This window comes from Scardinius erythrophthalmus, assembly GCF_964197995.2.
Source record: "Scardinius erythrophthalmus genome assembly, chromosome: 4".
Taxonomy (NCBI): domain Eukaryota; kingdom Metazoa; phylum Chordata; class Actinopteri; order Cypriniformes; family Leuciscidae; genus Scardinius; species Scardinius erythrophthalmus.
Genome location: NC_138224.1, coordinates 43,383,423 through 43,407,348, shown reverse-complemented (window position 1 = coordinate 43,407,348; position 23,926 = coordinate 43,383,423). Strand labels below are relative to the sequence as shown.

The following is a 23,926-nucleotide window of genomic DNA, read 5'->3' as shown; positions in this document are numbered from 1 at the left end:
TAATTCCATTCGAATACTGGATGTAACTCAACACTCAATGTAGTCATACCTCTAATGTAAACCATAACTTATATAAATAAAATGAATAAAAACATAAAAAATAATAGCATCTCATTATAAAATGTACAGTAGAAAACAGTACAATATTTGAACTATAAATAATATTTGAATGTTTGGTTGTAAAACACCTGTATAAAACAGTATGAAATTCCAGTATGAAAAGATACTGCCTGATCTTGAAACTGTCACAAAAACCACTGACTCATGTTTTTACAGTCCATCTGTGTGTTCACTTTAACATGAGGGGCAAATTCTTCTTTAGAAAAATTAGCATTTCATCCTTCTCAGCTGTCAGGCTGCTCCTCCTTTCATCAATAATAAGAGGCTGTGCTGAAGAGTCTCTCGCTCTCCACTGCGGATTCAGATGAGGTCCCCTCTGCTGGCTCTGAGGATTCTGATATGGTCCTCCTCAGCACTTCTCCCATCTTCCTTGCTTCTGCCACCAATGCATCCTTTGCATGTTTTGAGGTTTCTGCATTTGTGAAGTACCTGTATCAATATAAATACACATATGTGACATTTAAAATTAGCCTATCCTTAACATCAAGAGATCCTATTCTGAATGCTAATGCTTGATATGAAATACTTCACACATATCATATTACATAAAGTTAACAGACACATACCTGTCTTTATATCTAGGATCAAGGAGGGTGCCTTTCATGGTTTTCTCGTTTTCTCATGTGAGAACGAGTTTAAGGACACTGACAATGGGGATGACATCAGATGCAGAGGCAGACTTCATTGGCTTGCATTGGCTATAACCATAAGTTGGAGTTGTCTGTATTAGATGCAGTAAAACACTGCAGAGACCAATCATTTTACTGCTTTCCTTGACAAGTTATACTGTTACTGTATACTGTAAAAAACCTAAGAGAGCTTGATGCTGTAGTCTCTAAATTAAATGCATGTTTGAGAAGGATTGGTAGAGATCTAGGGAGGCTTCATCTTCAGAACAGTGAAAGCTGTCTGGTCAATGTATGCTAGGTAGAGATGAGAGCTGAAACTCATGTGAAAGATATTATGTATGATGGGGCTGCCTTATATAGAACTAACTGTTTACAGAAAGCTTACAGAAAGATTTTGTCATCAAATGTAGCTTTGCATACTGCCAGCATCTAGAATGATTTTGATCAGCATTTTAGTGTTTATAGTAGAGGGCTCTCTCAACTGTTATATTTTAGTTTGTGATTTTGTAGGCTTTGCATACACATTAGGGCTGGGAGAAAAAATCGATTTACCAAGGTAATCGCAATGTTTTTTTAAACAATTGTAAAATCGATTTTTTTTTTATTCCAGAATCGATATTAATTCAAATTAAATTGCTTTATTTTTGTCCTTGCTTACAGATGAGGTTGACTGAAGTTAGCCACTTTCGTTCCAACAGAGGATGAAATGTGTCAGTATCTAGTGTTGAGTGACGTAATATCCCTTTCAAGTGGACGCGTGAAAGTGACGTGAGACTGAACGCACCGAAAAGCCCTGCGCAGCGCTACTCATATGCTGAGAGAGAGATAAGACAATAGAGCTGCACGATTCATCTTTAAAAGGCTGTGATCTCGTTTCAAACACCCACGCAATCTTCCATTTAGTCTGTCTATTAAACCTTTGACAAATCATATCGCAACATTCAGATCTGTGATGGCACTGCCGCTGACCCAGAGAGAGTCGTCATAAAACAGCTTCACAAACAGTCTTTTCAACCTCATAGTATCATTATTTCTGTGATACAATAGTTCAAATTATCATATAAGTACTGGGAAAAAAGTTTAAAGTTCAAATATAAACACTGATGTCTACGATAGCGATCAAAATAGAGTAAATCAGCTTTTGATTTGGCGCTTAAAATAATGCATTTATCATTGTTTCACCACAAGGTGGCGACAAGTGACTGTTAAAAATCATACAGTCCTACATTCTCTTGAATATATGATGCTTCTGAAATAAAAGTCAGAAAGATGTGATGAATTGTTTTAGTAAATATGACTCATCTTGTACATCATGTAGCCTACAGTCTATATAAGTGAATGATTTAACTTTTCCCCATAGTCTAGTGGGTTTTTTTTTTTAAACGCAAAATCGAATCGCAATACTTGAGGAATAGCAATTCTTAGAAGTCTCAAAACTTGAGACTTGCTTGACAAACATTAATAAAAGACTTTGACTTTATATTAATGACTTGAGTTTTGCATCGGACTTGAGTTAAATGACTCGAAATAACTTTAATAAATTTCTGTTTTTGAACTCACATCAACCTAACCACATGACGCAGCAGCCAAGCAGAGAGAGCTAACTTAAGTCATGACTGAACATGGAACGAGCTACGCCAAAAATAATTAGGTTCAACTACAAGGATTATGTGCAAAACGGTGATAAGAAGAGAAGAACAGCAGTATACAAGGCCTGCAACACGAAGATATGTGATACAACCACCATCACTTTGAATTGTAAAAAATGGTTTTTTTTTGTAAGTGATGAAGTCAGTTCGGCTGTTTTCAGCTGTCGCTAACGTCTTTGATCACAATTGACCACATAGCTCACAACTGAGTGACAAAGTTCTGTCAATTTTATTTTTTTTTGCAAGTACAATGCATTGTAAATGGTTATTCACTGTTTATAAGGAAATGTCAGGGGTTTTTTTTTCTTTTTTTTTCCAATAGCACTTAGTATATGCATGTGTATGGTGTCTAATAATTGTGTACGGTGTCTAATAATTGGTTTTCAGTGTTAGACTACACACACACACACACACACACACACACACACACACACACACAAAGAAAAAACAGTCAAACACACACATACTTGTTTTTGTGGTATAGAAGGACACTGATGCCCAAACAAGTTTGGTGGTGGTATATGGGGACACCCCTTTCCCAATGCCCTACAGTGATGATACAAATATCAAAAATTTTGTTTTAATCTGCAGATCACAAATCTGACTTCAAATGTTCTATACACACAACAGAACAGAAAATATTACCATATGATATTTTGGTGGTACACAAGGACATTCCCGCCCATCCTAAAATGTTCCCGCCTATGACATAATTGTGATTTTTGGGGCCCGACTTGATTATGAGGACACTCTTTTTACAATACACTAAATATGTCATTTCAGTGGATTACAGGGACCAATGTGTTTTACTGGTACATGACCACACACACACACAAACCTGACAACACAGTGTATTACCAAGACTAAGGTGATTTAAGAGGACTGGATCTTAAACACAATACACAACTGCATAATCCAACATTATAAGGACGAGTGTGTTTAATGGTACATGCCCACACACACACACAAACCTGACAACACGGTGTATTACCAAGACTAAGGTGATTTAAGAGTACCGGATCTCAAATACAATACACAAAACAACTTGCAACATTACAGGGACAGAGGTGTTTTAGAAGTGCTTTAATTATGACTTCAATAATATCATCATAAACATTGAGTTTTTTCAGTTTTACCATGTAATACAATCATGACATACCATTTTAAGGGGAAAGTGACATCCACAAACTTAAAAACATGGTCAATAAAACTTGCACAACTGTGTGATCTTTCAGAAAGCATACAGTATCATTACTGTTTTGACATATTAAAATGACAAGCAGATGAACCATTCAAAACTTCGAAAAGATTGACAAAACAGCCCTTGGAAACAGGCACAATTTAAAGACGTCATTAAACAGGCTTTGAAATGTATAAAATGAACTCACTCAACATGCAATAAATGCTGCAACATGTAGAGAAACCGACTTACAAGGGACGGTTTACCTAAAGACAATTCTGTTATTTCCAGAAAATGTAAACAGAATTGTCAAGTTTCAAAGCAGAATTACAGAGATAACAGGAAAAGTATTCAACAAAGTTAGTTTGGGCTGTACATCAGCTCTAGAAGAGTATAGTGTCATTAGAATACAACTATCATTGTAAGTACAAAAGCTCTCATGTGTTTAGAGATTACTAAAGCATGTATTATTCTGTACAGAGAATGAGAGTGAGGCAGAAATTGAAAACCCACGGAAAGGATCCTCAGCGGTCTTACACTGCTGGCATTCAGTCAGTGTGGCCAGTTTTTCTTTGGTTATACACTCACCTAAAGGATTATTAGGAACACCTGTTCAATTTCTCATTAATGCAATTATCTAATCAACCAATCACATGGCAGCTGCTTCAATGCATTTAGGGGTGTGGTCCTGGTCAAGACAATCTCCTGAACTCCAAACTGAATGTCAGAATGGGAAAGAAAGGTGATTTAAGCAATTTTGAGCGTGGCATGGTTGTTGGTGCTAGACGGGCCGGTCTGAGTATTTCACAATCTGCTCAGTTACTGGGATTTTCACGCACAACCATTTCTAGGGTTTACAAAGAATGGTGTGAAAAGGGAAAAGCATCCAGTATGCGGCAGTCCCGTGGGCGAAAATGCCTTGTTGATGCTAGAGGTCAGAGGAGAATGGGCCGACTGATTCAAGCTGATAGAAGAGCAACTTTGACTGAAATAACCACTCGTTACAACCGAAGTATGCAGCAAAGCATTTGTGAAGCCAGAACACGCACAACCTTGAGGCGGATGGGCTACAACAGCAGAAGACCCCACCGGGTACCACTCATCTCCACTACAAATAGGAAAAAGAGGCTACAATTTGCACGAGCTCACCAAAATTGGACAGTTGAAGACTGGAAAAATGTTGCCTGGTCTGATGAGTCTTGATTTCTGTTGAGACATTCAGATGGTAGAGTCAGAATTTGGCGTAAACAGAATGAGAACATGGATCCATCATGCCTTGTTACCACTGTGCAGGCTGGTGGTGGTGGTGTAATGGTGTGGGGGGTGTTTTCTTGGCACACTTTAGGCCCCTTAGTGCCAATTGGGCATCGTTTAAATGCCACGGCCTACCTGAGCATTGTTTCTGACCATGTCCATCCCTTTATGACCACCATGTACCCATCCTCTGATGGCTACTTCCAGCAGGATAATGCACCATGTCACAAAGCTCGAATCATTTTAAATTGGTTTCTTGAACATGACAATGAGTTCACTGTACTAAAATGGCCCCCACAGTCACCAGATCTCAACCCAATAGAGCATCTTTGGGATGTGGTGGAACGGGAGCTTCGTGCCCTGGATGTGCATCCCACAAATCTCCATCAACTGCAAGATGCTATCCTATCAATATGGGCCAACATTTCTAAAGAATGCTTTCAGCACCTTGTTGAATCAATGCCACGTAGAATTAAGGCAGTTCTGAAGGCGAAAGGGGGTCAAACACAGTATTACTATGGTGTTCCTAATAATCCTTTAGGTGAGTGTATGTGCCTTAAAATGTTCAATTACAGTTGTAACTTCAGCATTTGACCAGCACACTTTTTGTCCTTTCCACAAGGTTTTCAATTCCTGCCTCATGTTCATTCTCTGTACAGAAGAATACATGCTTTAGTAAACTCTAACTATATGAGAGCTCATGTACTTACAATGGTAGTCATATTCAGATTTAAACCTCAGGTACCTTGAGGAACTTCAGTGGTTTCTCGATAGGCATCTTCTGAACACCTGTAGGAAATCAGTTATAGACAGATCAGAAACTCAGATGTAACTCAAACCTGCATCTAGAACTTAAAACTGGTTATACATCTGATCTCTAAAAATTACATTTCAAATGACATTCAAAACATTATTCTGGAGATGGAATGTTGTGTTAAACATCTCCTTTTCAAAGTTTTTGACCAACATGAACATGATAAACTTATTGGTTTGGTACTGATTCCATTCATTTTGTTCTAGAAAAATTGTTATTTATAATAATATCTGATTATTGATAACTGATTTTTACAATTAATGGCAAAAGGAATGTTTAGAAATGTAATTTGATATTATCTACTGGCACACTATAGTATGATATATATATACATACACTATGAACAATTCTAAACGCTTTTGTTTTTGCCCCCATTTTTCATGAGCTGAACTAAAAGTTCTAAGACTTTTTCTATGTACACAAAAGGCCTATTTCTCTCAAATATTGTTCACAAATCTGTCTAAATCTGTGTTAGTGAGCACTTCTCCTTTGCCGAGATAATCCATCCACCTCACAGGTGTGGCATATCAAGATACTGATTAGACAGCATGATGATTGCACAGGTGTGCCTTAGGCTGGCCACAATAAAAGGCCACTCTAAAATGTGCAGTTTTGTGTGGTCTCAGGGGGTCTGGAAACAAGTCATTATCTGGTGTGACCATCATTTGCCTCACGCAGTGCAACACATCTCCTTCGCATAGAGTTGATCAGGTTGTTGATTGTGGCCTGTGGAATGTTGGTCCACTCCTCTTCAATGGCTGTGTTGGATATTGGCAGGACCTGGAACACGCTGTCGTATACGCCGATTCAGAGCATCCCAAACATGCTCAATGGGTGACATGTCCGTTAGTATGCTGGCCCTGCAAGAACTGGGATGTTTTCAGCTTCCAGGAATTGTGTACAGATCTTTGCAGAATAGGGCCGTGCATTATCATGCTGCAACATGAGGTGATGGTTGTGGATGAATGGCACAACAATGGGCCTTAGGATCTCATCACGGTATCTCTGTGCATTCAAAGTGCCATCAATAAAATGCACCTGCGTTGGTTGTCTATAACATACGCCTGCACATACCATAACCCCACCATGGGCCACTCGATTCCCAACGTTGACATCAGCAAACCGCTCACCCACATGACGCCATACACGCTGTCTACCATCTGCCCTGTACAGTGAAAACCGGTATTCATCCGTGAAGAGAACACCTCTCCAAAGTGCCAGACGCCATCGAATGTGAGCATTTGCCCACGCAGGTCGTTTACAACGACCAACTGCAGGTCGAGACCCCGATGAGGACGATGAGCATGCAGATGAGCTTCCCTGAGACGGTTTTTGACAGTTTGTGCAGAAATTCTTTGGTTATGCAAACCGATTGTTGCAGCAGCTGTCCGGGTGGCTGGCCTCAACGGTGTTGGAGGTGAAGATGCTGGATATGGAAGTCCTGGGCTGGTGTGGTTACACACGGTCTGCGGTTGTGAGGCCGGTTGGATGTACTGCCAAATTCTCTGAAAAGCCTTTGGAGACGGCTATGGTAGAGAAATGAACATTCAATTCACGGGCAACAGCAGGTGGACATTCCTGCTGTCAGCATGCCAATTGCACGCTCCCTCAAAACTTGCAACATCTGTGGCATTGTGCTGTGTGATAAAACTGCACATTTTAGAGTGGCCTTTTATTGTGGACAGCCTAAGGCACACCTGTGCAATAATCATGCTGTCTAATCAGTATCTTGATATGCCACACCTGTGAGATGGATGGATTAACTCGGCAAAGGAGAAGTGCTCACTAACACAGATTTAGACAGATTTGTGAACAATATTTGAGAGAAACAGGCCTTTTGGGTACATAGAAAAAGTCTTAGAACTTAGATCTATAATTTTGTTCAGTGAATATAACTGGCTTAAAACCATTTTTCTTTGGTGAAAATACTAACGTAAAATTGCACTACAATATATATTGGTTTAAAATAATAATAAACATGTTCATAAACACAAACTTGTTATGCTGGGTACACACCAAAAGATAATCAGGCTGATTTTGGGCTGATTTCCCCCTTCTGAAAATCCTAGCTGTGTCCCGATTATCTTGATGGTTATAGATTATCTTATCAGATTTTCCCTTGGTGTGAGGTGTGTTAAGAGTGTCCGAACCTGATCGGAAGAACGTCAGAGCCGACCTGATCGCGAATCGCAAATATTCAACATGTGGAATATTTACGATCAGAAATCCTGAAATGTGGGGGGAAGCCCGAGGACAAACACGCGCATGCTCTGGAGATTATCACGTGAAAGGAAACCATATCCAATCAAAAAGCGAGATGAAGGAAGACGGAAGCATAAGAAACGCAGTCATGGCGCAGCACAAACTGAAATTGATGTGGACAGCAGAGATGGAGGATCAGCTTGTTGATTTGTGGCGCAAATGTTTACACAACGTGTTGTGTAAAACATTTCCAAACACTATCATCGCAATTGCTTCCTGCATATCGTCCGCCATGCTTATTCTGAGGTCTCTAGAGTGTTAACAGTCGAGACTCTGGTTGCATGGTCTTTAGGGTTGGGTATCTAGAACCGGTTCCAAAATGCCAAAAACCGGGGATTCGATAAGTCGCGCACACTTCGATTCCGCTTATCGATTCCTTACTTTGGTGATGCTCACATGCGCGAGGTGAATGTCAGTGAGCATTTGTTTACAGTTGTATTGATCTGCCAGGACCTGCCTGCCGCACATGCGCTGTACGTTATATTTACGATGGCGGAGCGCAGCAGACTTTCGAAAGTTTGGTTAAGCTTTTCAAAAAAAGATGAAAATACAGCGAATTGTATCACATGCAAGAAAGACAAACTAGAGCCGCATAATTCTGGATAAAATGAGAACCAGTTTTGTTTAAAATAGAGATCATGAATAAATACATCAGACAATTAATACGAGTCGAGTCTATAATTCCTTAAAGTGTTATATATATATATATATATATATATATATATATATATATATATATATATATATATATATATATATATATATACAGTATATTGTAAATTAAGATGCATTGTCACAGTTTTACTGGTAATAGCCTAAATGTAACAAGAATAAAAGGTAGAAAAAAGTATTTGCTCTCTTTTTTCTCTCCAATAAATATTGGAATCGAAACCAAGAATCGTTAAGAACCGGATTCGATAAGCAGAATCGGAATCGTTAAAATTTAAACGATACCCAACCCTAACGGTCTTTTCACATCATGGCACACCACACACTATATGAGCAAAACGGTTAAATCTAGGATTTTTTGTCCTCATGTTTGTGGTCCATCACATTTTGAAAATCTTATAAGATGTAAAATCTTTTGGTGTGTACCCATCATTAGTTGACACATACCAACATTACTGGAGACGCCTGCAGCTCCAGCAGGAACATCACCTTCAGAACCGCTTTCATCAGGATCACTGGCATCAGAGTCCGTCATACTGATCTCATCTTAAAGAAAAAGAGACATTTAAAACAAGAACATCTTCAGTTTAACCTGTATTGAGAAGTCATTTATGAAACATGACAAATGGCACCGTTTAATAATAATAATCATATTAATAACAACTATAATACTTCACTAAGATCACTATTATTAGAATTATCGCCTAGACAGTGATATACTAATACTGTCAATGAAAAATTAATATTTTATAATGAGTATATTATTTTACAATAAGAGGTTATAATACTTTCTTAATTTCTTCACTTAAGCTGTTATACTGGCAGAAACCTGCAGTTTAAGTGAAAACAGGTTTATAAACGCATCTTATTGAAAAATTGTATTACTACAAAAAATGTGGATATAATGCGAATGTGAAAATAGAGAGTAACTGGTGCTGGTTGCGTTCCCAAATGCATGTTAAACTTATGGCACATGCAGAGATGGAGTTCACTGCATTCATTCCCTGTGAAACGAGGCATGGAAAAAGCCAGATCATGAGCTGATCGAGCGAGCAAAGTGTGCTCTTCAGTTTGAAACACGCAGCACAACAGACTACAGACTTACTTTCTTATCGTCTTTTGCGATTTGATAAGGGCATTGAGCCATATTGTGCTTTTGATTTTAGTATGTTTGAGAGATGCTTTACCAAAGCAATTGCGCAAAACACAAAGACAATTTATGTTATTATGAGGCGTAAAAATATTTTCGGTTCTTTTGGTTCAAACTGTGGAGGGACAGATTAGACTGTGGTCAGTCACTAGAGTAAAGGTAATTAATGGTAACACTATGAATTTTACTCCTCCCAAAAATGCCAAATAATAAACAGGTGACAGCGTGTTTTAGGCTATATGACACGTTATAGTGAGATATGACAGCGCTTCTGCAACACGCATCACTGCAGATGAGTAGCTGAGGATCTCTTCAGCATGCTGATGCACAAAATACAAACTAAAAATAAATTAAAGTAAGTCGCAGATGCTCAACACACAGTCATCTTCATTAAAAGTAGTGAGAATAAATGATTTTACCAGTGCTGATGCTACTCTCTCTCCTATTGATCTTAAAATTAGCTGATGATACAAAAAATGCTGCTCATAGCGGTAGCTTTCGATGACGTGAACACCGTTAAATCTGATATAGCGCGGGAATTGAAGATCGGATTTATGTCCGTTTTGTGAAGACACATTTATGTGGCCAAGTGTAAATGGAATTGTTTTGACAATGAAATGACCAGGTGTAAAACAGCCCCAAAGATGATGTGAAAAAGTTCTTTCTAGACTAGCATTTCCTAAAATGATGCAATGCTCTTTTTATTACCATCTCAACACAGTCTTGATCCTCCAATGATGATTGTTCCTTCTCAGGGCTCACCTGAAAGCAAGGCAAAGAAAGAAAAAATAAACATCTATTAGAGACAAAGGATTCAGAGATTCTCCAAATGAAGCAGCACAGATACTTGACTCCATTAACACTGACTGATCACTGTCATAAAACATAAAATTAAAACATTACATTATCAATGATATACTTGAGCAAAAGAAGGCTGATGACGCCAAACTAATTCAGGTATGATGGGACATTTCAAACCACTCAGTATTAATACTGATCAAATTAATGAGATGAATAGTGACTTAAGATTTAAAACACTGTGACATAAGTTGTAATCAAGTATAAAGTTAAAACCCTATAAATATATGGTCATAACCAATCAGGGATGCATGAAAATAAATGCTCATTGATGTTGTCGTTGTCAATCCGATAAGAAAATTAGGCCGCTATATTAACACTAATAAATAATGGATTTCTTCCTTCAGCTTCAGATGTGCGCTGTTCACCGTGATGGTTTTGAAATGTTTGAATCACAAATCTGTGAAATCAGCGCATTGTTACAGGGAGAGTTCGCTTGTGGAATTGTAAGTTGTAATATTTTTTATTTTTGTTATATATCTGATTTATCTCATATAGGATGCATTTGGCTGAGTTAATGAGTGCTACAGTAAACACTTCACTGTAGGCCACACCGGTGGTCAGCAAAACATTAATTATGATTGGGACTGTCATATATACATAACACTATAATGAGCAAACTATTGCATTAAAAACGTCGTGAATTCTTTGGGTTTAGTTGCTGTGTTTCAGCGTGTTGTCCTGGGAGGAGCGCATCCACAACAGGAGTTTCACTATGTAATAGTTGATTACTATTAATAATAGCTCAAGTTAATCTGTGCATGATTTTGTGCAAGTATAAGTTGTAATATTGTGTTTATTTTGTATAAATATCTAATTTATCATATATAGGTTGTGTTCCGTTGAGCTAAAACCATCTAACAAAGCCTCAGGTTTAGGGGTGTTCCTTCAGCTCTTTAGGCCATTTCATTTTAAGTTTAATGTTGTCTAATAACATTTTAATTTCATTTGATTTATTATTATTATTATTATTATTAAGGCAATAGATGTTTTGGTAAAACTTCACAATACATATGTTATTGCATTAACTAACATGAACTAACAGAGAAAAACTTTTGTTAATGTGAGTTAATAAAATATGTGAGTTCATGTTAGTTCACAGTGCATTAAATTAACAGATACAACACTGGATCCTAAAATGTCTTGGAAAATGTTGAGATTAACGTTAAGTAAGATAAACATTAAGTAAATCATGTAGAAGTATTGTTCATTCATTGTTAGTTCATGTTAACTAATACTAACAAGATGAAACCTTTTTATAAAGTATTGCCATTTTTTTATAAAGAAAGTTGGAAATATGAATGTAAAATTTATTTTAGAAGCTAAGAAACCTTACACTGGTTCAAACTAGGCCACTACTGTATATGTTTGATTTATGTTGAAGTGTTTGGGACATTGGCTTTAAAGTCGGCATGAAATGGAAGTTGAGATTGTCATTTTTTCCTTGTTGTGATGTATATCCGAGTGAAACTGCTTCTGAAATTAGAAAAAAATGTAGGGCGGGGCTTGATTTCGTCCTTCGGGAATTGATTGGATCGTTGGAGGTTGGGCGTTGCAAACAAAATGGAGGCAGATTTGAATGCCAGTTTACATTCAGTTGTGGAGGATTTCTCTCCACCGGACTCCCCCACCGTTACCCTCACATGAAGGATTTTTTTATTGAGGAGCCCAGCGACGAGAACAAGGACAAGCAGCTAAATTTTCAGGCAGGAATCAGACCATATTTATATGAGCCTCCCGCGAAACGAGACAAACACCGATAGCCGCACCCTCATGGGCTCTGGCCGCACCCTTTCGCCATGGCACATGACCAAAAGAGAAGAGAGGTCGTTTTCGAGGGGGGAGGGAAGGGTAATGTATTTGATTAAAGATTATAAGGGTACATGAATTTTGAAAAAATAATGAAGTGCACAGATAAATCATTTATAATAAACACTACAATATTACATATAAAAAGAAGATTTGTCAAATTTGATTTCATGCCGACTTTAAATGATGTGCGTTTCGTTTTTGTAATCAGGCTTTCAAAGTATATCAAATTTTGGATTTAGATTCATCGGCTAATATATCAGATATCGGCTTTCGAATATAAAGAATGATCAGTTATCGGCCCAAATGTTCATATCGCTGTATCCCTAATTTAATTTCCAAAAAAACAATACCTTCTGTACATCTCTGGCCTCTGACTGGGACGGGGACGGACTCTTCATTTCGAGAGTGGAGGGTTCAACCTCACTGAGAGTCTACAAAACATAACATTAGACATGAAACAGTGGTGTAAATGTGTGAACACTAGATCTCACAGATGTCTCTGCTTCGTTTGCTCGTTCTCTTCCAGCACAACTCTCACTTACCTTGTCTAGTCCCACAGTCAGAGCAGCACAATCACTGTCTGATGACCACTGGCTCTTATGGCTCATCTGAGAATATGAAATTAAGCGTTACATACAGAAACACTTCACCTAAGAGTTTAAAAAAAGCATTATAAATGGAATATATAAAGGATAATGTACAGTCAGTCAGTAATTAATACAAAATAAACTGACAGGATAATAAGGGTCCTGATACACAGCTACCTATCAATAAATATTTGCACATGAAATACTGATTTGAGATAATATACAAGATTACAAAATAGTTAAAGTTTTCAAATCAATATTTAAATGCTACCACAAGGTAATGTTCACGGCTTTTATGCATCACATTACATGTGTTTTCATTACAGTGTGTCAGGTTGTGTGTAGCTTTACACCAGTTTTATGAGGACACCGTTTTATGAGGACATCATAAGAACAGGTTCCTGATGTTTGACTTGACAGAAGAATCTCAGTGTGTTGTGTAAGTTTGACAGAATCCTGGTCTATGAGGACACAGTTTTATGAGGACATCATAAGAAAATGATCCTGATGTTTGACTTTGACTGAGTGTGTTGTGTAAGTTTGACAGAATACTGGTCTATGAGGACACTAGATTTACTGGGACACTGGTAACTAGATACATTTGGACGGCACTGAGTTCAAGTGTGTGTATGTATGAGAGTGATACGAGACATTGCGCCTGTGCTAGATGTACAGTAAGTGATCGTGACTCACTTCTTACACACACAATCATAATTCAGTGACTGATAACTGTGGCAAATAATCTGTTTCTGAGGAAACAGAGTTATTACATTAACTTATTGGATACCTTTAGAGTTGCTGTATCTTGTTCAGGTTTCATCTGATTCTTCAGAGTTATCATCTGAAAAAAAAAGTAGTAAAAATATATAAAAAAGACAAATAAATAATAATTTTAGTATCACTTATTGAAAGCCAAACAGAGGTTGCTATTTTTTACCAACTTCTTCAATGATTATATTTAATCTGACAAGCACAAATAGTTTTCGCTATTGGTATTAGCCACAATGAGCTGTGAATTATGGGTTATCAGTATCGATCCTAATATTCCATATGTGTGTCCCGGTAAATCTAGTGTCCTCATAGACCAGGATTCTGTCAAACTTACACAACACACTGAGATTCTCCAGTCAAGTCAAACATCAGAACATTGCTCTTATGATGTCCTCATAAAACGGTGTCCTCATAAAACAGGTGTAAGACACACACACACTTGACACACTGTAATGAACATGCATGTAATGTGATGCATTAAAGTCATGAACATTAACTTGTAGGGCTGCACAATGTATTGCTTTATCATTCATACCCATCTGTGGTAGTGACATTGCAGTACAGGCCTCTGTGAAGTCAGGCTATGTAAAGACTCTGCCGTGTTATTTTACAGTTGATTACTCAAGTTCTGTACCTAAATGCTGTTAGACTTACCTGGAATATATGAGGCATTGTTTATTTCACATCTTTGTTCATTTTTTTTATCTCTGCTTGCAATTTATTATTTTCTATGCAGATGCAAACCCCTACAAAATCACACCAATCATTCTAGAATGATTAATTATTTCCAAATAGAGCTATTCAAGACATCTGGTGAAATTGCTTTTCATATTGAAAAACTTTTGTTAATGTGAGTTAATAAAATATGTGAGTTCATGTTCGTTCACAGTGCATTAAATTAACAGATACAACACTGGATCCTAAAATGTCTTGGAAAATGTTGAGATTAACGTTAAGATAAACGTTAAGTAAATCCTGTAGAAGTATTGTTCATTCATTGTTAGTACATGTTAACTAATACTAACAAGATGAAACCTTTTTGTAAAGTGTTGTCATTTTTTTATAAAGAAAGTTGGAAATATGAATGTAAAATTCATTTTAAAAGTTAAGGAATCTTACATTAGGCCACTGTACTATTATGTTTGATTTATGTTGAAGTGTTTGGGACATTGGCTTTAAATGATGTGCGTTTCGTTTTTGTAATCAGGCTTTCAAAGTATATCAAATTTTGGATTTAGATTCATCGGCTAATATATCAGATATCGGCTTTCGAATATAAAGAATGATCAGTTATCGGCCCAAATGTTCATATCGCTGTATCCCTAATTTAATTTCCAAAAAAACAATACCTTCTGTACATCTCTGGCTTCTGACTGGGACGGGGACGGACTCTTCATTTCGAGAGTGGAGGGTTCAACCTCACTGAGAGTCTACAAAACATAACATTAGACATGAAACAGTGGTGTAAATGTGTGAACACTAGATCTCACAGATGTCTCTGCTTCGTTTGCTCGTTCTCTTCCAGCACAACTCTCACTTACCTCGTCTAGACCCACAGTCAGAGCAGCACAATCACTGTCTGATGACCACTGGCTCTTATGGCTCATCTGAGAATATGAAATTAAGCGTTACATACAGAAACACTTCACCTAAGAGTTTAAAAAAAGCATTATAAATGGAATATATAAAGGATAATGTACAGTCAGTCAGTAATTAATACAAAATAAACTGACAGGATAATAAGGGTCCTGATACACAGCTACCTATCAATAAATATTTGCACATGAAATACTGATTTGAGATAATATACAAGATTACAAAGTTAAAGTTTTCAAATCAATATTTCAATATTTAAATGCTACCACAAGGTAATGTTCACGGCTTTTATGCATCACATTACATGTGTTTTCATTACAGTGTGTCAGGTTGTGTGTAGCTTTACACCAGTTTTATGAGGACACCCTTTTATGAGGACATCATAAGAGCATGTTCCTGATGTTTGACTTGACAGAAGAATCTCAGTGTGTTGTGTAAGTTTGACAGAATCCTGGTCTATGAGGACACAGTTTTATGAGGACATCATAAGAGCATGTTCCTGATGTTTGACTTTGACTGAGTGTGTTGTGTAAGTTTGACAGAATACTGGTCTATGAGGACACTAGATTTACTGGGACACTGGTAACTAGATACATTTGGACGGCACTGAGTTCAAGTGTGTGTATGTATGAGAGTGATACGAGACATTGTGCCTGTGCTAGATGTACAGTAAGTGATCGTGACTCACTTCTTACACACACAATCATAATTCAGTGACTGATAACTGTGGCAAATAATCTGTTTCTGAGGAGCACTGGTCGCATGGCACTGCTTATGCATGGAAACCCTGAACTCACCTTTATAATGATTGCTGAATCTGCCCTGGAGCTCATCTGTGTCTGTAAACGGCATGCCCTCTTCCAGATCTTGATCTTCTCCTTCACTGACTCACTTCAGCCATCATCCCATGTGTCTGCGCGCATAGAAAAAGACTCTCACGACCATTGCATTTCATTTGACCTATTATTCAAAAAGCTTGTTTTAAATAAATTGATCAATTATGGTAAACAGCATTCAAGTTATTTTAATACTTTATTATATGATATTTAAGGAATATGTTAATTGATAATAACTATTCATTCATAGATTTCATTCACAATTAATATTATAGGCAATAATAGTGACAGTATTAATAAGACTGAATCAAACAGAGTTCTAATAATATTCAGAGTAGCCTATATTTTATTATAGTCAGGAGTAATAAGAGCACATATTTGTGTCTTAATGTGTTTAAAGCAAGCATAACTGTAGTAATATTAACAGTAGCATATCAGGATACTGTACTGGGTGAAATAGCCTCCCCTTCACATACTGAAACGTTAGTCATGCCAACGCGTTATTATGATGGCTAGACTATTTTATGAGATCAGAAAAGGTAGCAGTTACAAATATAGTGCAATCGAAAACGAGTTTAAAATGACAAGCATCGCTGATTCCCTCATGTCAGTCTGTAAACAGAATCACTAACTTATAGGTCCGCTAGCACGGTTAGCATCACGCGCTAGCTGCTTTCTAACTGTAAAACGAGCAGCGAAGAGCATACAGAACATGCACAAACAAGCCAACCGGACCCACGTGCTATTAGAGAAGCAATTAAACAACATTATAACTTACCTTTTGGATAACAGTTGCCTTCATCAGGTCCACAGATGTCTTCTCAGGTGCAGAGTTTGTCCAGTCCAAACAGGAAATGACGTGACGACGAATGACTACACCTCTGATTACGTTGTACTTATCATAATATAAACGGGATTTTATTTATTTATTTATCATATATTTAATGCACAATTAATAAATTACAGGCAAAAATACTTAAATAATTAGTATTTTGCATTAGTTGCTACACATTTTAAAGCTGATTGAAGCTCCGCCCACTGGCGCCATCTTGTTTTCGCGATCTCCCGCCTACCGGTACCGATCTGACCAATCACTAAAGCTGATTGAAGCTCCGCCCATTGGCGCCATCTTGTTTTCGCGATTTCCCGCCTAGCGGTATCGATCTGACCAATCACAGGCCCCAAATAATACACTTGTGTGAAAGATGCAAATTTTTGATGACACGGGTGTAATACCAGGACCTGGCTACAGGGGCGCACTCTCGAAATCAGGGATACACTGTGTATGGTAAAATTTCAGGGTTTTGTGGTATGTAAGGACATGGCGCCAAACTTTGAGAGGGAGCGTCTGGAACGTAGTAAATGACATCTACGCTGTCGGATTTATGAGGACATGGCCTCTGTCCTCATAAACCCAAATGTCCCCATAGTGCTGGTGCGTATTCAGGTCAAAAGTCCTCGTAAACCACAAAAACAAACACACACACACACACACACACACACAAACAAATAAAAAGAAAAAACAATCAAACACAACCATTCACATGCAAACAATACACTTTTCACTCATACACATACACACATCCACTCACAAATATTAATAAATCACACTCACACACACACACACACACACACACACACACACACACACACACACACACACACACACACACACACACACACACACACACACACACAAACAAATAAAAAGAAAAAACAGTCAAACACAACCATTCACATGCAAACAATACACTTTTCACTCATACACATGCACATACACACATACACTCACAAATATTAATAAATCACACTCACTCACACACACACATGGATTAATAATGTAATAGTCAATCCACCTGATAAACAGGTGCAAGGTTTGTGTGATTCAATTATTATTGTTGTTTTCTTGTTGTTATTCTCTTATTAAAAAGGAAAGATCTAACTTAAGGATGTGTTCATGTTCCATAAAGGGGATCCCTGTTTGAAGAATGCCATGTGGAGGCATAGAAACCATTAGCCTATACTTGAATTGTTTAATACTTTTTAATGGTCTTCTGCAATGTTTGAGGCATATTAAGGTACAGCTGTTTCAATACTTTTCATGCTTTTATGTTGACCTAATTTCAGTTACATTTACATTTTAGGCTATTTATTTTTAGATTTTTATTGTATTAACAACTCGGCTGTATGTAAGATTCCTTTTGAGTAGAAATGCATATTGTAAATTTTTGTTGTTGCAAATAAAACTCCCTGTAATTTTAACTCATCTTAATATATAAATTCAGTTTAAACAAAAAATATTTGTAACACTTGTCAGTGACTTGCTTGACCCAAGCTACGACTTGCTTGACATAAAGCAGTGACTTGACTTGACTTGCTTTTCACAAAAATTGACTTGGACTTGCTTGAGACTTGAAGGTTAAGACTTGAGACTTAGTGATACTGTATATGGAGGAATTTTCATGGGAAAAAGTAGACAATATACATGGACTCATGCGCACTAAGGTTTTGTCTTTGGCAAGGCAAGATATATTATATTGCTTTAGACACCAGATTAATGTTTATAGAAGTTGTATTACTCTTTGTAATGCTCTTTTGAATGACAAAGAACTTTTTTTAAGGATTTTAGAGATACAAAGTCAACTTTTAGCTCATTACAACAGCAGTGGGACTTTGGAAAAGCCAAATTAAACAATTTAGCCAACAGTATACCAGAAGTGTCACTAAAAATATAGATAGGTCAATGAAAGATTTAGAGATGGAAATTGTTAAAGTGGAAGAACAGTTAGAATTTACTAGAGATTGAACTCTAATGAGGTGTCTTTCAGAGAAAGAAATCCAGATTGTCTGAATTACTAGTGATGAAAGAACAGGGGGCTTTGGTTTGATAACACTTTCAAAGCGTTGATAAAATGGATGTCCAATATAAATGATTTTTTTGACGTTGTTAAGAAAAATGAAAAAACAGATTCAGGGAAGATGTTATCTGATGTCAATGAAATTCGTAAAAGAAATGTTGTTTTTTTATAAAGAGTTATATAAAAGTGAGCTTAAAACAGAGCAAAACATAAAAATAGTACCTGAAGTTTCTATGGAGTCTTATCCGAGATCTTTGTGGTGTGATGCATCTAGAAGAGCTGCAAAAGCTCCAGGTATTGATAGTCCAGGTATAGATAGTCTTATGTTTTTTTTTTTTTTTTTTTTTTTTTTTTTTAAGGCTTTCTTGTCTGTGGTGGAGGAGGACTTGCTTGAGGTTTTAAATTATTTGCCTTTGAACTGTCACAGAGCTGTTCTCACCCTTCTATCAAAAAAAAATAGGGGGATTGGAGCAGGTGATTCACTCAATAGAGACCTGAGAGGTCTATTTCTGATAACATATCATATGTAGCATCTGGACCAATCAGACACACAGTTATTCATTATAGTTAATGAATAATTCAGCAAACCCCCTCTTCCGACAAACAAACTATGTGAGAGTTCTGTGAACTACCTCCATAAAGCAACTCACATCCCAAAATGGCCGAACAGGCCTCTGGTTACCACAGCAGAAAAGCCATTTACGACCAAAAGGAATGTGGATAAAGTTAACTCTCACTAAAAAAGGACTCTTTCCTACTCATTCATAGAAAAACCTTCTATGAATAAACATGCATATCTCCTGGACATTGTGTGTATGATTATTACTGTCATGTATAGTGTATTTTATATTGTTTTTGCTAGAACCACTAGTTAAAGTAACCTTACCTGAACCATTTTTGGTATTTTATAAATTTCTATTTTAATTATCTGAATGATAATTTATGTTATATGTTGATACCTATGCAACATATTAATATTACAAGAATCTTTAATAGTTTCTCCATCAACACCCAATCCAGTCTAAGTCATCCAGTCAACCCAATCTTTGCTCTAAGACAAAGTTACCATTGTCTCACTGACCCCTGGAGGTGTGACCTCTACAGAAGTTAAAGGCCACTGTTGGAGTGATGTCCCTTCTCCTCTTCTTCATTCTTCTGATTGCTGTTCATGTGAAAAGTCTGGAGACACCCAGTCTAACCACTGGCCCTTTCCTCTGGAGTAGGAAGTAACTATTGTAACTGTCGACAATGATTGAGTCAGGCTAACGTCGCAAGTTCATTATCATTTCTTCATTTAATGCAGAAGAAATTGATTGCAATTTCAAAACCATGGACTTACTGAACAATTAAGACTTTCTCCTGAGACTGCATCTGGGCGCTCGTTCAACGGCTAAGGCATTACAAGTATCGTACACTGAACTAAACAGAGGTTTAGTATAAACTGCGGAAAGGTTCTGTTCAGATGGTTAAATGACTTTTCCATAGCTTCATTAGTTTCTGTTTTGGATTAATTCACTTTCACTTTCCATTTTACCCATGTATGCGTGATTGTGTATATGTGTTTGTTTAGATTAGTTATGTGTTCGTTATTTAGTTACATAAAACTTTTATGTACATTAATGCAAGCTGATTCTGGTCCCTGTTTGTCACTTTAACAATGCGTTCACAGCTACATGCTATGAAAGTGTTATTTTTCTTTGGCCAAAAAAATGAACAGATTAATTGATTGTATTTTTATTTTTTATTGATTGTAATATTAATTCAGCTACAATAAGTCGATTATATTAACTGATCTAAATATTAATAATTAATTATAACAAGTTCATATATTACAAGTACATTTATTATAACATTCCCCTTTTGAGCTAATTTTCTACACATTTATCTGTGATATTTTTGACCTTACTAAAATGAAATAGTTTGATGTTGGCCTAATCTTTTTAGATAGGGTAGAGCAATATCTTTTAACACTTAAAAACTTTTGGCTACACAAAAGATTTTGTGGAAAATACACAAGATAGGTATTAGATAATGCTTCTCTGTGGTATGTTCTTGCTCAAAGTCTTAAAACACTATAAATCAAAGCCTCAGTAGGAACTCTAAATTCAATCTGTTTATCATAAAGTGATCGTGTCTCTTCAATAAATTTTGACTAAACCGCTCAAATCATATAGATTAGTTTTACGATCTCTTTATGAACTTTTATGAAAGTTCATAAAGCGTCAAAGTGGTAGTTGTGTAGTTGTCAAAGGAGGGACAGAAATCTCTCAGATTTCATCAAAAAGATCTTCATTTTTTGTTCGGATGAAAGTCTGACAGGTTTGGAACAACATGAAGGGGAAAAATATTTTGACAGAATTTGAATTTTTGGTTGAACTAACCCTTTAATTGACTTGCCTGGTTAAACATAGGTGAAAGGTAACAAAAAAGAGACATGAATATTTTTTATTCTGTATACTTTATTCTTACAGATTATACTGTATTAAGCAATTAGTTGTTCAAAACTATCTATCCACTTTCATTAATGATTAGGCAACTTTCTTGACTTAACTAAAGAAAGAAAATCATAAAATATTATCTAATTGTCTAATAGTTATTGTTTACACATTTGTGACTTGTAATTAATATCTGATCACGTGATTTCTTTCTTTGCTTTAATGTTCTCTTTTGAATGAAAGAACTTTAGAGATAATGGACAGGGAAACCCTTTTGTCCCACCTCAACTCTGTCGACTTTTAATATTCAATTTTTTTTTAATTCACTGTATTGTGGAGGATTTTCTGCAGGATGGTGATGCATGTAAGGGTTGCTGACCACAGATATCTGCAAGAAAAATTATACATGATCAGCTTCCTAGCGTAAAGGAAGGTAAAGGAACAAATACTTATTTATTGATATTATGAAACAATTAATGCACCCATTACTTAATGATTTACACAATTCCAGTTCATATTTAGTGACACTAAATTCAAATAACACATTGTTTTGGGGAATTTCTTTGGGAGTAGGGTTAAAAGCTTCTCTTACCCCTGAGTTGTTAAGATCTTGATTGGGCCCAAAATCATAGAGCTGTGGAATTATAACTTGTGGAACAGACGTCACCTTTGGAAAAATACACATGTAGAGTTTTATGAATGAATAAAACTGTGAAATGCCACACATGCAATGACACTGACAGGCAGTTTTAGTAATACAGGTATCAATATAATTCGAATGGAGTAGAAAAAAGCAAAAGACAGAAATCCTGAAATGAAATCAGGACTGAAATGTCCTAATGTGAAACCTTACACCTTCATCTAGATTTTTTAAATATAATTTCACAACTGAAGAAGAAAAACAAAACAAAACAAAAAAACATGACATTTCCCAGTAGATTCTAATGTGGTTGTTTTTGAAGCAATTAAAAGGGATAGTTTACCCATAAAATTAATTCTTCGTTTTTTTGGGTGAACTATCCCTGTAAACTTTTGCAATTAGTAGAGACGTTTCTGCTGAACACTGTTGAGAGACGCACACACCAGGTAATTATACACACTTAATTTATCTCTGAATATCAATGGCTCAAACTTCCATTACTAAAATCATGATTTGGAATAAGGGATGTATAAGAAAGTAGTAACAAGAAATTGTGCTTTAAGGTCAAAAACCTGACAAATGTCTTGAAAGAAAATATTTGAACAATGTTTCTAAGTAGGGAAAAATTGACTCCATTGAACTATTATGTTGGCTTAAAGCACATAGTGATATACAAGTTAAACTTCTGAGACTACAAATGTGACGACTCTGAGGGGCATTGTAGTTTTAAAGCTCAAGGAGCAGACCGTAAAAGTGAACTGCAAAGATTTCTTTTTTTTATATAGTTTTATTTGTAAGTTATGATACATGAAACAAAACAAATATACATGACATTACATTTGTCATTTTTCTTTTACAAAATCAGACTATATACCAACCCCCCCCCCCCAAAAAAAATAAATAAATAAATAAATAAAAAAAAATAAATAAATAAATAAAATTAAAAAAAAAAATTAAAAATTAAAAAAAAAATTAAAAAATTTAAAAAACAAAATTACATTTAAAAAACACAACAGCAATTCAGACCCCACTTAATTGGCTGTACTTATCATTAGCATAAAATCTAAAACATAAAACATACGGAATGTTAATGCAATTAATTTGCAGTAAGAGAAGGTAAAAGCTCCAGAAAAGGTCCCCAAATTTTTTCAAAAGTTTTTGGTGATTTCCTTACATTGAAAAGGATTTTCTCAGGGGTGCAATATGAGATGAGTTCATTGATCCATTGTTTTCTTGATGGAGAATGAGCCGACTTCCAGTTCACTAATATACATTTTTTCCCCGCAGTTCCTGCCAACAGTGTGAAATACTTTTTATGATGAGAAGGACCTAATAAATCAGTATCCCCTAATATCCAAATTCTAGGATCGTTACTAATTGGAATATCTATAACCTTTGAAGATACATCAATTATATATTCCCAAAAATCATTCAAAACAGGGCAATTCCAAAGCATATGGAGTAAATCTCCTTCAGATGCTTTACACCTTTGACATTTTGCAGATATATCAGTATTTAACATGTGAAGTTTCTGAGGAGTATAATATGTTCGATGCAGGATATTAAATTGGATTTGTCTATGTTTGGTAGATATTAACATAGTTTGCATTCTTTCCATAATACATTCCCACTCCATCAGATCATATTTACAGTCAAGGTCTCTTTCCCATCTCTGCTTCAAGATTACGTTGTCAAATGGCTTAAAATTATTTGTTAATGTACTATATCCTACAGAAGCAATACCCTTTGGGGAGGACACAATCGTGTTAAACATAACATTTTCAAACGGCGATAGCATTGGACTTT

General features: G+C 36.2%; 1 protein-coding gene across 5 annotated transcripts; it reads right to left on the bottom strand.

The window, feature by feature from the left end:
• Positions 1 to 3,465: 3,465 nt before the first annotated feature.
• LOC308689820 (uncharacterized protein) lies at positions 3,466 to 17,058 on the bottom strand. Of its 5 annotated transcripts, none has more exons than XM_081363847.1 (11): positions 16,966 to 17,058; positions 16,149 to 16,264; positions 15,297 to 15,362; positions 15,105 to 15,185; positions 13,772 to 13,825; positions 12,940 to 13,005; positions 12,748 to 12,828; positions 10,436 to 10,489; positions 9,025 to 9,123; positions 5,543 to 5,621; positions 3,473 to 4,784 (listed from the first exon to the last, which is right to left on the bottom strand). In XM_081363847.1, exons 2-9 carry the CDS (start codon positions 16,182 to 16,184, stop codon positions 9,109 to 9,111), a joined length of 453 nt encoding a protein of 150 aa, XP_081219973.1. In that variant the 5' UTR covers positions 16,185 to 16,264; positions 16,966 to 17,058; the 3' UTR covers positions 3,473 to 4,784; positions 5,543 to 5,621; positions 9,025 to 9,108. The 5 variants fall into 5 exon arrangements, with proteins under 5 accessions (XP_081219972.1, XP_081219973.1, XP_081219975.1 ...); XM_081363848.1 differs by having other exon boundaries at positions 4,772 to 4,784; positions 5,578 to 5,621; XM_081363846.1 differs by having other exon boundaries at positions 3,466 to 5,621.
• Positions 17,059 to 23,926: the final 6,868 nt, after the last annotated feature.